The 14526-nt window shown below is 33.0% G+C and overlaps 1 protein-coding gene across 1 annotated transcript; it reads left to right on the top strand.

Annotated features, from left to right (window-relative positions):
- Nucleotides 1–4283: 4283 nt before the first annotated feature.
- Nucleotides 4284–13631, top strand: LOC143598516 (uncharacterized). Its single transcript, XM_077076718.1, has 6 exons — nt 4284–4467; nt 5077–5146; nt 5225–5287; nt 5507–5548; nt 13242–13298; nt 13385–13631. Exons 1-6 carry the CDS (start codon nt 4301–4303, stop codon nt 13475–13477), a joined length of 492 nt encoding a protein of 163 aa, XP_076932833.1. The 5' UTR covers nt 4284–4300; the 3' UTR covers nt 13478–13631.
- The last annotated feature ends 895 nt before the right edge of the window (nt 13632–14526 follow it).

Genomic DNA, 14526 nt, shown 5'->3' with positions numbered 1-14526 from the left:
TTTGTATTATTGATTAATATCGATGGAAATTTTTTGAGTCACTTGTGTGTTTGCTATCTTTGTGTTATAATAGCAACATCTTGATTACTATTGATTCCGCCTTTAGTAATCATTGGCTTTATACATTAGCTTATTCGTAACCGTCTTATCAACATTAATTTGTTGGTTACGAGGTTGATAGTTACATAATCGATCCTGACATAACGATAATCACGAGATTAGAAACTTTAAACGGTGGCACAATGTCTTACCTTTTACATGCAGAGCTTTCAGGTTCATGTATAACAGTTTCTATCGATCGGAGAAGGTATCGTTATGAATACTCGGGGGGTATTATACCAATATATAAGAAAATGTATGAGAGAAAGCTTAAGAAAACGAATTTTCTGAATAAGGAATGAATATCCCGTTTCCAATCTATTTATAGTTGAAATTGGGTCAGTTCGCGTAGCGCGAACTAACACCATCAACAGCTTCGCGTAGCGCGAAACAACCATAGGGTTGTCGAGTCAGCCCTTGCCAGGCCACATGGCAGGCAACGTCTCACCGTTGCGTGACTACCACTTTGCGTAGCGCAAAGGATTACTTCGCGTAGCGCGAAAGACAAAAGAGTTTCTAGATATTTATAAGACTTCGCATAGCACGAAGGGACCTGAGTTCATTTCTTCGCGTAGCGCGAATGAACAAGTTTTCTAAACACTAATGCGGCTCGCGGCGATGCGAGCGTGCGAAGTGCGCCACATTGCGCCATCACACTTCGCCCGAGCCTGTGCGCGTCGGGTGCTTCACACTCTCCGCTAGGACCACTGGGTGTGATTTGTCTTATAAGAACATTATCATATAAACTAGCCTTCTTATAAAGAGCTTACTAGTTTTATAATCTAGCTATGTGAGACAATAACTCACTTTCTTATTTATACCAAGGTGGATGCATTCCATTTTCTTTCCTCCACCAATGTGTGATGGAATTCACTTCGTTTATTTTTTTCATTTTTCCTTTTTTTTATATTACGGGTTGTTATAACAGCAGGGTTCTAGGGGTGACAACCCCTCCTTTACTAAAATTTCATCATACAACTAACTTTCTATGATTCAGAGTCAAGTCTATTCTAATCGAATCGAGTCTGGATTCTAATCAAATCTGGATTCTAATCGAATCGAGTCTGGATTCTAATCAAATCTGGATTCTAATCGAATCGAGTTTTCATTCGATTCGATTCGTTTTATCTTCCAATCGATCGAGTTTTTCAAGAACTCGATTCGATTTGTTTCTCCATGTCTTTCCATTCTAACCTCTTCATTCGACCCGTTATGCCCATATTACATATGACGAGTTCTGGGCTATAACAACTTTGTTTCCTTACTTAAACTCTGTCCAAATGTCACCCATTTCAATCCAAACATCGTTTCACAATCAAGTTTATGTTTTTCTCATATAATAAGGCCCGATTTGCCCTAATATCAAATCCTAGGGCAAACCGACTTGAAATACTTAACCTTTATATCTAAATGTACCTTTTTAGATCCGGTTTGGTTCGGATCAGGATCAACACGCGAATTTAGACGTGTTTGTTGTTTGATGTGGATACTAGAACGCGAACTCTAACCTTTCCTTCAGCTCGGATCTAGGTCCGAATAGGATGAGAGTGTTTATGTGTGTTTTGAGTGTGTGTAGGGAGGCTGGTGATGGAATGAGGGTTTTAGGGTGTTTAAATACCCCCAAGCACAAGGACCTAAGACCAATTACCATTCCTTATCCATCTTTTATTGTCCAAGCTCACACTCTATCATTATTATTTAACTTAATCTAAATAATAACACACCATTAAATAGACAAAATTCATTCATTTATAGACAAAATGGCGATCATCCTTTATATTTGCACGTTTTTTCAATGGTAGTCCTTTAGCAAACTTAATATCAGAGAACATACTTGATGTTTCAAATCCCTATCAGGTTACGTCCTTTGGTACTAACCCAGTTAAAATTTTCCGTTAAATTTGATCATGTGCAAGACACATAAGGGTATACTAGTCATTTCACTATTTTAATCTGGTGATTTACAAAACACAGGAGGGTATTTTTGTAATTTTACACATTATTTAATAATAAAAGTAAAAGAATATTGATATTTAAAAATATATATATTTCTTTCTCTCTCTCCTCCCTCTCTCTTTCTTTCTATTCTGCAATTCATTACCACCACAACCCATCACAAACATTAAACAATCACCAAACCGCAACTACCATAGCAAACACCGAACTACTGCCACAAATCTTAGGCCGTTGAACACGCTGGGAAAAACCCTTGCACGAACTCTGGTCAGTCGGAAATCAATTTAAGGTATTTGAAACTTAAAGGACAACCATTGCCGGAAACCGTTGTCGAAAAAACCGCCACCAGCATCATTTTCCGCCGCCATCACCTGCTGTTGCGAGCGACCACAAATTTCCACCTACAACTGGAATATACAAATCATAAAAACCCAAAACTCAACCAACATAAATACCAAAAATCAACCCATCAACACCCAAATATGAAAAAATCAGACCCAATACATCGATCCGAAAACCCATTTCTAAATCATGACACACTCAATCACCAAATTCAGATAATAAATCAGAGATCTTATCATCGGTAAGCTAACAGAACAAGAAGAATATAAGATTGGTTTGTTGGTGTATTGGGCGAACACAGAGACGACGGTTACGGGTGGAGATTATGGCGGATCTGTATATCTCGTTCACCAACGCTGTCACGCTTGTCAGTGATTTGGATTTGTGCGTGTTGCCGGAACTCTAACTTTGTCCTCTGAAAAACGATGGTGGTTGCAGGTGCGGAGAAACTCTAGCTTCATCCGTGTTGTCGGGGATGGGGAACCACCGCCACCGGTGGTTGTAGGTGCGGTGGTGATAGTCCAGTGGGTTCTTGGTGTTGAGTGTTGAGAGAGAAAGGCATGAGAGAGATATATGATATATGTGAGAGAGAGTGTGTGTTATTACAAATGTACATTTTAGTTTTAAATATTAAAGTAATTATTACCAAAGGACGTAACGTGATAGGGATTTGAAACTTAAAGGATGTTCTTTGTCATTAAGGTTGCTAAAGGACAACAATTGAAAAAACGTGCAAACGTAAAGGACTAGTTTTGCCATTCTGTTTTATTTATATTATCAAAAGTAGGATGTTACAGCCTAAAAAACCAATTAGAGCAATTTAATTACGCTATGAAATTTATAAGTAGAGATTATTCTACTTGTAAGATTATAGCGTAATAAATTACGCTACATATAAATTCTATATAATAAGTTTATTACTTTAGTTACAGTTTGTGATATAGTGTAAGGAGGTGTTTGGCCTAGCTTTTTTATTTTGGCTTATACTTATATTTTAAATTAGCTTATAGCTTATTTTCTATTATTTGATAAGCTATTTTCAAGTGTTTGGATTAGCTTATATCCTACAGGTTAATTAAGTGTCTTAATAAGTTGTTAAATTCACCATTCTTTAATTTGTGAGAGTAATAAGTTGCTTCAATAATTACTAATCCATCACCATTTGAGAGAAAATGAGTAACATACAATTTTAAACAAATAATTTTCTTCAAATAAGCTAAAAAACCATCTTCACATAAGCTTATCTAAATGAGCTTATATAAGCTTATAAGCATAAGCTTAAAAAGCTAAACCAAACACTAAATTAAGCTTATTTTGTAAAAAAAAAAGCTAAAAAAGCTATAAGCTTTGTTAAAAAAGCTAGGCCAAACACCTCCTAATTGTACTAAAAAAGTATTTACCAAAATGTCACAATGTTTTTTTTTTCATCCGGTTCAAACACTTTGGATAAAAGATGTTAATATTAGATCCATCTCCTTATTGTTATCATAATTTATTTTCGAATTAACTTGGTTAAATAAGATTGAGTTAAGAAATTAAGTTGGACCCGAATTAAATGAAAAATAACATCCAGAAAATGATGCATTGAAATTAAGTTGGACCCGAATTAAATAAAAAATAACATCCAGAAAATGATGCATTTGAGCAAATGGCATCGTCGTATCGGTATTAGTACCTAAATGAGCATTTCGGTACGGTACCGTGTTTTTAAGAAAATCAGGGTCGAGAAATTTGAGATTGGTCAATGTTCACCGAATTTTTGCCTATGTTTGCATAACCGGTACCAACCAAACTAAATATTTTATACTAAAACTTTAAATTAAATAACTTGGTTCACTTTCTCCCAAGGGTTGGTTGACGTCATTTGGGTTGTTTTTCTTTCAGATTCCAATCAACTTCATCCATGGCGGCCTCATCGTCTTCATCCTCCGATCTATCTTCCTCTGATCGTGACCGTCGATCACGCCGCCGTAAAGATAAACACAAAAAGGACTCTCTTAAGGTCTCCAAGAAAAGCCGTAAACGACGTCGTAGCCGTACTCCTTCCTCTTCGTCATCCGATGGCTACAGGTATCGTATTAATAGGAGAATGTTTTAGATAGCTTCATACCTATTTATTTTCTGCCATGGATCTAGACCTAGGTTAATATTATTGTGATGCCGCTGTTGGTTGTAATAGCTTATTCATGCCTGAAGTTACACCTAGGGTCTATACTGGTTATCGGTCTCCATGTGAAATATATCGGTACCCGTAATATTGACCGATATCAGTGTTTTAAATCTTAATTATCAATTTTAATGTTAGTGTTTTAAGTCTTAATAATTGTTGTGTTTTGCAAGTTGCAAAAGGTTAACTTGTTAATGGTAGGATTTTATACTGAATTGCTAGTGTTAGTTTGCTAATTCTGCATGATATTAAAATTACCCATATCCCACCGCGATGACCTATATCTTAAATATCACGATATCTGATATTTTATCACATTAACTGCATAGCCTAGGGTATGTGATGTAAGAAACTGTACTATGTATTTAAGTTTATTTTTCCTTCATTTGTCTCACTAATTTAGGGTTTAAAACATTGTTTTCTAAGTTGTTTTTTTATAATGTTTTGCATATGCTATATTAATAGTTATAGCTTAAAAAATGTTTAAAGTATGTTGAATTTGTGTGTCACAGTTCATCTGACAGTGAAGATAGATCAAGCAATCGCTCAAGGAAGCATAAACGCGAACACCGACACAAAAAGGTCAATTATTGCGTATTCTCTCATGGTGATGGTCAGCTATTGTGTCATGCTGTTTAGTGTCTTTGTTTTTTGTTTTAGCAGAGGGATAAGGACAAGGGGAAGGCTAAACAAAGCAAACACGATAAGCGTAAACTAAAGGAGGTAGGTCATTGTTTCAGTGTTTCATTTCTTTGTTTAATATAACAAGATTTTAGATATCAATATGGTAGTTGTCTGTTGGATATATAAGGTGCTTATAATACTTTTTGCCTTTTTCATGAATTGGCTCTTTGAAATGGAGCTGGGGTATGTGACATGATGAATGAATGTCTGGATGTTGTTGTGGCTCGGGTTTGGTTCTGGCAATGGGAGCTTTAATAGAACCAGAAGGATGGCGGTAGCAGCCCTGTTCAACTCTCTAAGGCAAGTTATCTAACTTCGATTTCATTTTTCGAATTATATTACCATCAACAGGGTAGGTTGGAACTATGGTTCAAAACAGGTTAGCTTAGTTGGGTTAACTCGCCAATAACTTCTCGCTCTTTTTTTTAAAGAAATTTAGAGGTAGTTAAGTTTCTAAACGAGTATAAAACTTCGCTATTAAAAATAATCTATGTTATTTCTCTAGTATTAGCAAATTGTAAGAAGTCTTGATACATTTTGGGCTGACTTCTGGCAAACTATATTTTTTGTCAAGTTTTGAGATAGGGAAATTGATATAGAATAACAACTTGCTTTTATTTAGGTGCAGATATATGGTTAGTAGACTAATTTTTTCACATATAGTTATTAAAGTTTCAATTAATGTGCTATAATGATACTTACGGTAATGGATGCGTGAAACATCGATTACATGGGAAGTATAATTTGTGGAGTTATATATGTTTATTTTTTATTCTTTAGCATATTAGTATTATTATTAACAAATAAAAACATTTATTCTTTAGCTTATTAGTATTATTATTAGCAAATAAAAACACAAACGTTAAACATATAAACACACATACACAGCTTCTTTGCACTCACTTTTTTTTGCTACGACTCTGTTATCAGATATCACTGAATCTCTTACGCGCCATGCCATAAATACTTGGATCGCAAATCTTTTTTTTTTCCATTTCTGGTGTTGTGCTTGAGTTGAATTTTGGAGTTTTGTTTGTTTTGTTTTTGTTTTAGTCATGTTTTTCAAAGGTTTAATTTATTTTTGAATGTGATTTTGGAGTTCCTGTTTTATGAGTTAGTCATTTAAGTTTGTTTCTGAAATTTCGTACTTGTTAGATACATGAAAAGATCGAGTTAGATTTGCATATTTGATAGTTTTTTCATAGTTATCAAAAGAGATAAGCGTTCGGAAGCCTTAAGGCTTCACCTAGCGTCCAAAATAAAAGCGCAAAAAAAGCGCCCGATTTTTAAAAAAAGGGCACATTAAAAAACAAAATTTTAACTAAAGTAGAACATATAATTAAGAAAACTAAGATTCATTCTTGAAACATTTCATAGTATTTGGTCATGTTTATCATAATTTGATATATATAATGATAGTAGTTATATAAGTATATATTATTTTAATATATACTTATATAATTATTATTATTTTATATATATCAAATTATGATAAACATGACTAAATACTAAACAACATATATTGTGTTATATTTATAAAAAAAAATAAATAATAAATATAGGAAAAAAGCATTAAAACGTATATAAATTAAATAATAAATAATAAACTAGTTGAGCCCATAAATAGTGGGAGTTTTAGTTTTTACTTGAGAATAGGAAGAGGTGGGTTAAATGCCATTTAATATATAATACGCATGCCCCTTGAGAACAGAACAAATCAGCGCTTTTAATATCGATGCATTAAAAGCGCATTTAATGCGCCTCGCCTAATAAATGCGCTTAAGCGCCTTAAGCAGTCAATTTTGATAACTATGGTTTTTTTAGGTCAATTTAGTTTCTTTTAGTTCTGATTTTGAGTTTGATTTTGTTTTGTTTTTTTTGTAAGTTCGAATCTTATTTGATTTTGATATAGTTTTTTCTAAACTTAAACCTTATTTCTTTGAATCTCGAGTAAAATTTGATTTTTACTAGGATTATTAATTTGAATTTAAGTACATCTGAATCATATATATGAACGTTAGAATACAAAACGTAATACTTATTCTAATAACTATTTATACCTTTGTAATAATGTACTAATATACATGATTTTTGTTGCATTTCCAGACGGATTCCATGTTCATATTCATGTAAAATATATGTTTAAGCGTATTAGTTATTAAATGTTATTTGTTGCATCGTCAAGGGATTCCTAGTTTTATTCATTTACCATATATGTTTTAAGTGTATTAGCTGTTACATGCATATTAACTAGTAATTTTCGTAATTTTCTCGTTGCGATGACAAAATAAAGTGCGTTTACGGAAGTATTATGTTTAACAACAAAAAGGTTCCCCATGTAACACAGATGAGACCCTAACATGCGTAAAAGATATCGGTCAAACCCCTGATTTATCGTTACTAAAGTACATGAGTATATAAATAGTAAGGTGTTTGAGAAGTAATTACTTAATTGCGTAAAGGAAAGAACTGAGTTTATATGTAAAATTTATCAATTACACAATTAAATGATTTTTAAAGATAAATAGTTAGTAAGAAAATAATATTTTTTTTATAGAACTTAAGTATATTGTTTTCCTGAAGAATATTAGAAGGGTAAAGAAAAGGTTTAAAATGAAAATTGATTATGGGGAGGATCGATCCTTTGATTGTGTGGACTGTGGTTGGGTTTTTGCAGTTACCCATTGGGCCGAGGGTCAGTTTTTGGTTATAGTTTATGGTTGGGTTTTTGCAGTTAACCATTGGGCCGAGGGTCAGTTTTTGGTTATAGTTTATGTGTGTGCACGCATGCATGTATATATATATATATATATAGGGGTAGGTTAAAATAAAAAGAGATAGTTTTCTAGGAAGAGTAAGAATAGATCTAGGCCATTGGATTCAAGATCTAGTGGTTGAGATTGTTAGTCTCTAAAATGTCCAATAGTTTCCTAGGATTTAGGCTACATGGTTTCTAAACTTCAAATTTTATGCCCTTCTAACCATTCTTAGAAAACTATTTCTTTTTATTATAACCCTTTTCGAGTGCTCTTTTGGCTACATAGTTTCTAAACTTCAAATTTTATGCCCTTCTAAAACTTCAAATTTTATGCCCTCAACAAACCTTGGCGAGTGCTCTTTATGATAAACACGTACATGATTTGGAGGAGCGATTCGATATGACCCCGAGACAAAAGGCAGTTTTAGCTTGTTTCAAGGGGGCTCATGCCCAGGATTTTTTGACTGTTGTGCCGATTGAAGGTCTTGGGCAACGGATGTCGGCAGTTGAATACAGAGTCATCCTTAAATACCGACTTATGATTTCCGTTTTCCCTCCAGATGAATTATACCCCATTTGTAAAAAAGGTTGTTTGGATAGATTCGGTGAGCATGCCCTCCACTGTAAGGAATTGCCGGGATTCAAGTATCGTCATGACTGGGTTAGAGATGTGTTATGGGATGTGCTTAGACGTGCCGGGATCTCAGCCAAAAAAGAGGCACCTGTTAACTTTTTGACTGATCCGCGTGAGGGAAGATCTACCCTGCGTCCTGCGGATGTTCTTGTGTTTGGCTGGGCAGGCGGTAAGCATGCGTGTGTTGACCTCACTAGGGTGTCCCCGTTGGTGGGGCTGAGAGACATTGGCTTCGTACCGGGACAGATAGTTTTGAGAGCGGAGTCTAGGAAGGTTGCTAAGCATGAGACATCGTGTTTGGAGAATCAGCACGTGTTCATTCCATTTGCCTTCGACACTTTTGGATCCCTAGCTTCCGAGGCGGTTCGCTTCTTGGAGCGGGTGCAGAAGGTGGTCCACAGTGACTCGCAGAGCCCGAGGAACCAAAGATTTATATTTAGTAGAATAGGTTTTGCGATTCAAAAGGGGATAGCGGCGCAGCTTGTTGCTCGCTTACCCATTATCCAGGTTTAGTTCGGTTTGTGTTATATATAAAAGTTAGATGTGTTTTATAAAAAAAAATTATCTAAAAAAAAACCCTTTTCTATATATATATATATATATATATATATATATAGGTATAGGGAGGGTTATCCAAAAAATAAATAGTTTCCTAGAAAGACTAAGAATAAATCATAGCCATTGGATCATGTTAATCAATGGTTGAGATTTAAAATTACCAATAACCGACATAGTTTTCTAGAATTGTTCTTTCACCATAATTTGTAATGCCAAATGTCAACAATTTGTTGGTTTTTACCATTCCTATAAAACTCTCTATTCCTTTTTGAACCCTTTTCTATATATATATATATAGGGTAAGGATCCCAAGAGAACCCTTTGCAAATTGAGAACTTTGAGAACCATTTTTGACCACTAAAAACACCTTTAAAAAAATATTTAAAAAAATCATACTACAAAAAATAACAAAAATTTTAAAAAACTAAAAAAAACCAAAATTCTTATATTTTATTCCAGTTTCGTTAAAAAAACAAAAAAAAACGTCGTATTATACACATATGTATAATTTTATTTAATCTTTAATTACGTAATATACACATATGTACAATATCATTTATCTTAAATTATACACATAAATGTACATATATGTATATATTATACATATGTGTATATAATTTGGCTAAATCGAGTTTTTTTTGTTTTTTTTTAAACCGGGATGTTAAAATAAGAATTTTGGTTTTTTTTACTTTTTTCAATTTTGTGTTTTTTTTTTATTTTATGATTTTTTTTAGTTTTGGGTTTTTTGTGGTCCAAAATGGTTCTCATGGTTCTCAATTTCAAAAAAGTTCTCTCATGATACTGATCCTATATATATATATATAGGGTCTAGTTGGCTAGCCTTGCTTCTTGTTGTTTATGTATATATTTTGTTTGATGCTGCTTTTTGATTCTTATGCCCTATTCTTAGTAGGTTACAGATTCCTTGCTTTTTTGGTAGTTTGCTATAGATGTATTGCTAAGTGTCTTTGCTTGTAAGATGTATGTTTACTATGATTACCTGTATGTAGCTTTATGAGCCGTGGGTCTCTCTAGAAGCAGCCTCTCTATTCTCACGGATAGAGGAAAGACTTGCCTACATCCCACCCTCCCCTGACCCTACCGATAGCGTGCTATGCGGTGGGATATACAGGCTTGATTGATTGATTGATTGATATATATATATATATATATATATATATATAGGGTAGGGTTAATGTAAAGAACAATATTTTTGTGAGAAGAATAAGAATAGATCTAGGCCCTTGGATCTATGATCTAGTGGTTGAGATTGGTAGTTTCTAAATAATTGTATTGTTTCATATTTACATTGTATAGTGTCATATTTAGGTGGTTTCTTTTATTTTAAAGCTCTTCTTACACTTCTCACAAAACACTTGTTTTTTATTTGAACTCTTTTCTATATATATATATATATAGAGAGAGAGAGAGAGAGAAAAGTGTTCAAATAAAAAACAATTGTTTTGTGAGAAATGTGAGAAGGATTAAAAATAAAGTACACTATATAAATAGGACACTATACCATATAAATATGAAACTATACAACCTTTAGAAACTACCAATGACCATTAGATCCTAGATCCAAGCGTCTACATCTATTTTTATGCTTCTTACAAAACTATTGTTTTTTACGTTAATCTTCTCTATCTCTCTCTCTCTCTCTCTATCTATATATATATATATATAGAAAACTATTTTTTTATTATTACTCTGCTTGTATATATAATTACTCTAATTGAATTTCACGTTTAGCACGTTAATTTTATTTGTATGTTAACCTTCCCATATATATATATATATATATTGGGGTGGGTTATAATAAAAAGAAATAGTTTTCTATATATATATATATATATATTAATTTTTAGTAAATTCATACTTTATAGGATTTTTGTATAAAATATTTGGTGAGATTAGTTTTTAATTTAATGAGATGTTATAACCCGTTTAAGAAATATTTGGGTTTGATAAGACACATACCAGTGAATTCGGGTAAAATGCATGAGAAGCCTCCATTTAAAAATCAAGCAAATCCGGTGACTCCAAAAAAAGGGGAGCGACCACATCTCTACACGTAGGATTTTTGGGTTTTTGTTTATATATATTACTAGTTTTTATCCCCCGTATTACGTGGTTGTTTAAATTATTTGTTTATTTTTTGAATTTTTATCTTTTTTTATTGTATGAAAGTTAATAATATACTTATGGTTTGATGATAAATTGTTTTCCAAATAAATGAGATGTTATAACCCGGTTTAAAAGCTTTATGTGTTTGATGAGACCAAAGACCCGTTTTTTTTTTCTACCGATTGGTTTTTTTAATTATAAATAATATATATCTTTTTTTAAATAAATCACATATTAATTTTTAGTATATCTTACTTTATAGGATTATTATATCAAATATTTGGTGAGATTAATTTTTAATTTAATGAGATGTTATAACCCGTTTAAGAAATATATGGGTTTGATAAGACCCATACCCATGAATTCGGGTCAAATGCATGAGAAGTCTCCATTTAAAAATCAAACAAATCTGGTGACTCCAAAAAAGGGGGGAGCGACCACATCGCGACACTTAGGATTTTTGGGTTTTCGTTTATATATATATATATATGGTCACACACCAGAATGATATTCTCTTTACATATATATAGTATTTGAATTATTATTATTACTGTTATTGTTATTACTATTATTAATATTTATATATTATTGTTGCCTTTTGATTTTCTTTGTATTGCTCCAAAAACATATGTACTTTAGAGCTGAGGGTCTCTCTGGAAGCCACCTCTTTATCCTTTTGGATAGAGGTACGGTGTGCGTACATCCCACCCTCCCCAGACCCTACTGGGTATGATTGATTGATTGATTGATGTATATATAGGGTGAGGTTCTGTACAATAATTGCTTAACGTACGATAGTTACGCGAAACGCTCAAAGGCAAAAACAAAAACGCTCAAAAGGAAAAAATACAAAAACGCTCAGCCAAAAACTAAAACGCTCAGCCAAAATACAAAATGCTTGAAATCGGTTTTCGTGAAGAAAAGTAAAAAATCGATCGATTAACGATACAAAACTGTTTATTTCGGTGAACCAATGATTAATAGGATATGTATTGACGATTTCGAGATCTTGTGATGTGATTTCATGAAATATACATGTTCTTGTATCTAATGTACGTTAAGCAATTACTGTATTCTATCTTCTATATATGTAGTATTAGCCTATTCTTTTATCAGGACAACATCGGCACCAGCATCAATATTATCGGAATTGTTACCAATACATGTTTTTCATGCTTTTAGGTTGATTTTAAAACATGTGTTAACTTCCTTTTGGCATTTCATAATGAGCCACACCAATACCATACGGATTCTCGCTGCAATGCGTGGGGGAGTTTTACTAGTTATAATTTATATAATTGATAGAGTTGTTTATAGTATATAAATATTTCGAAAGTATTATAATTTTTTTGTTAGTTATAAGAGTTATTTAAAGTCTAATAAGATAACCTCTTTAAGTTAACTGTTAGTTCTTTTTTCTTTTTGCCATATCTACAACAAAAGCCACTTTAACATCATTAGTGTGCCATGTAACCAAGATTGCCAGCTCCTTGGTAATAAAATGACAACAATAGCATGATGTTTGAAACTATAACCACCATATTCAAATTCTTGAACAAAGACATTATACATTGATCATATAAAAAGTGTAACATTACGATGCTAATTTAAAGCATATGCTTTTTTAAAAATAACCCAGTCAATCCATATTGTAGGTGAATGATTAAGACTTGCAACAACTAGACACTACTTTTAGTAGACATTATCGGCTATATAGGTAAATGATTAGGACTTGCTACTGCTAACCTCTAGACAATAATTTTAGTTCACATGTAATAAATTGGCAAGTACAACTTTGAAAGTAGAATGCAAAAAAAATATGTTGGCCCATGGTCATTAATGTGAAGCCCATTTTGACTAAAGAAGTGAACATGTACGTTCTGCTGTTATCTAACAAAATCAGTCATTTTTTACAGTTTCTGGGTCGTGACAAAGATGATGGCGTCCAGCGCAGTGTAGTATCTGGTAAAAAGGTGAGTTTTGTCCATCATAAAGTTCCGGGCTATTAAAATTTGAATTTGAAATGAGTGCTTCACATTACTTTTTTTTATTTTGGTAGATTTTATTAAAAGTTGACAAGACAAGGGAGGATAAGAAGGCAGAAAATAACCGCAACCAGCTGTTAAAGTTTTTAAATGCTAGCTATGATTGATTTTGCTGTGAATCAATCTTGACTACCTGTATCAATGAAAGATTTTGAACGCCCATGGTTGGGCCCTAGTCGGGTTGGTGAAACCGTATGTTTATCATTGGTTGTTTTGAAGATTTTATATTTCCATAGGATTGTTGATGTTTTTTGAGTTGGATTTTTCGTGGTATAACTGAGTTTGGAACACTAAGATTGAACCTGAATCCTGTTCAGATATCTTTTCTGTTTGAAAAGTTTTGATGTTTTCCATTTGCTCGTTGTTACGATACAAAATGATAATCGATCGATAAAGAGAAAGGAAGAACAGAGAGAGGGAAAACCAAATCAATTCATCGATACTCGTCTATCCAACAGATCCCGTATATGTATACAAACATATTATGGATATAACCCTAAACTATTAGTTATGTACACTTTAGTCTCTCTACTATTTGATACCTAACACTACTCCCCTCTCAAAACATTTTTGTCCTCAAAAATCAACATACGGGGAAAGAAGATAAAAAAATATAAAAATTCTAATCAAAACTATCAAATCCAAACTGTGAAGAATATTTTGCAACATCATCTGAATGAGATTTCCTTATGTAACCAAATGCATATCCATACTCCATCATGATCACAACTTTTGCTAGATTGTTTCACCAACCACTACAACAAAATAGACCTTTATTTGTTGTGACATAATTATCAGAATTTGTGACCAACCGGATTTGGATTTCCAACCAAGAAAAGCCAACTGCAAGATCTCATAAGTATTCCATGACCTTTTATCAGATAAAAGACAACCAATTTATTTTCAAATGTGTAGGTGCCACCTAAGAATTTCTCTCAATATACCTCTGTTTGATTTTGTTTAAATTGGACTCTAACCATAACAGAATGCTTGTTAAAATGGTGCATTAAAGACAAATCCATCTTTAACCTTATCTTGTTTCCACCCATAATTTGCTGCAACTTGCGAAGCACTTGACATTGTTGCATAACGGATACCATCTTATTAGTAATAGTGCCAGATGAGTGCAAAAAGAGAGTGATGCCATCCTGCAAAA

The sequence above is a fragment of the Bidens hawaiensis genome, unplaced genomic scaffold (genome assembly GCF_021521415.1).
Source record: "Bidens hawaiensis isolate Kalapana, Puna unplaced genomic scaffold, B.hawaiensis_p1.1 tig00050480_1, whole genome shotgun sequence".
Taxonomy (NCBI): domain Eukaryota; kingdom Viridiplantae; phylum Streptophyta; class Magnoliopsida; order Asterales; family Asteraceae; genus Bidens; species Bidens hawaiensis.
This window is presented reverse-complemented; position numbering and strand designations above follow the sequence as displayed.

What these genes read in the sequence shown, in the direction of transcription:
- LOC143598516 (XM_077076718.1), top strand. Translation starts at nt 4,301, where the DNA reads ATGGCGGCCTCATCGTCTTCATCCTCCGATCTATCTTCCTCTGATCGT. An exon ending in TCGTCATCCGATGGCTACAG is followed by an intron (nt 4,468 to 5,076) that starts GTATCGTATTAA and finishes TGTGTGTCACAG; the next exon opens with TTCATCTGACAGTGAAGATA. An exon ending in ATAAGCGTAAACTAAAGGAG is followed by an intron (nt 5,288 to 5,506) that starts GTAGGTCATTGT and finishes GAGCTTTAATAG; the next exon opens with AACCAGAAGGATGGCGGTAG.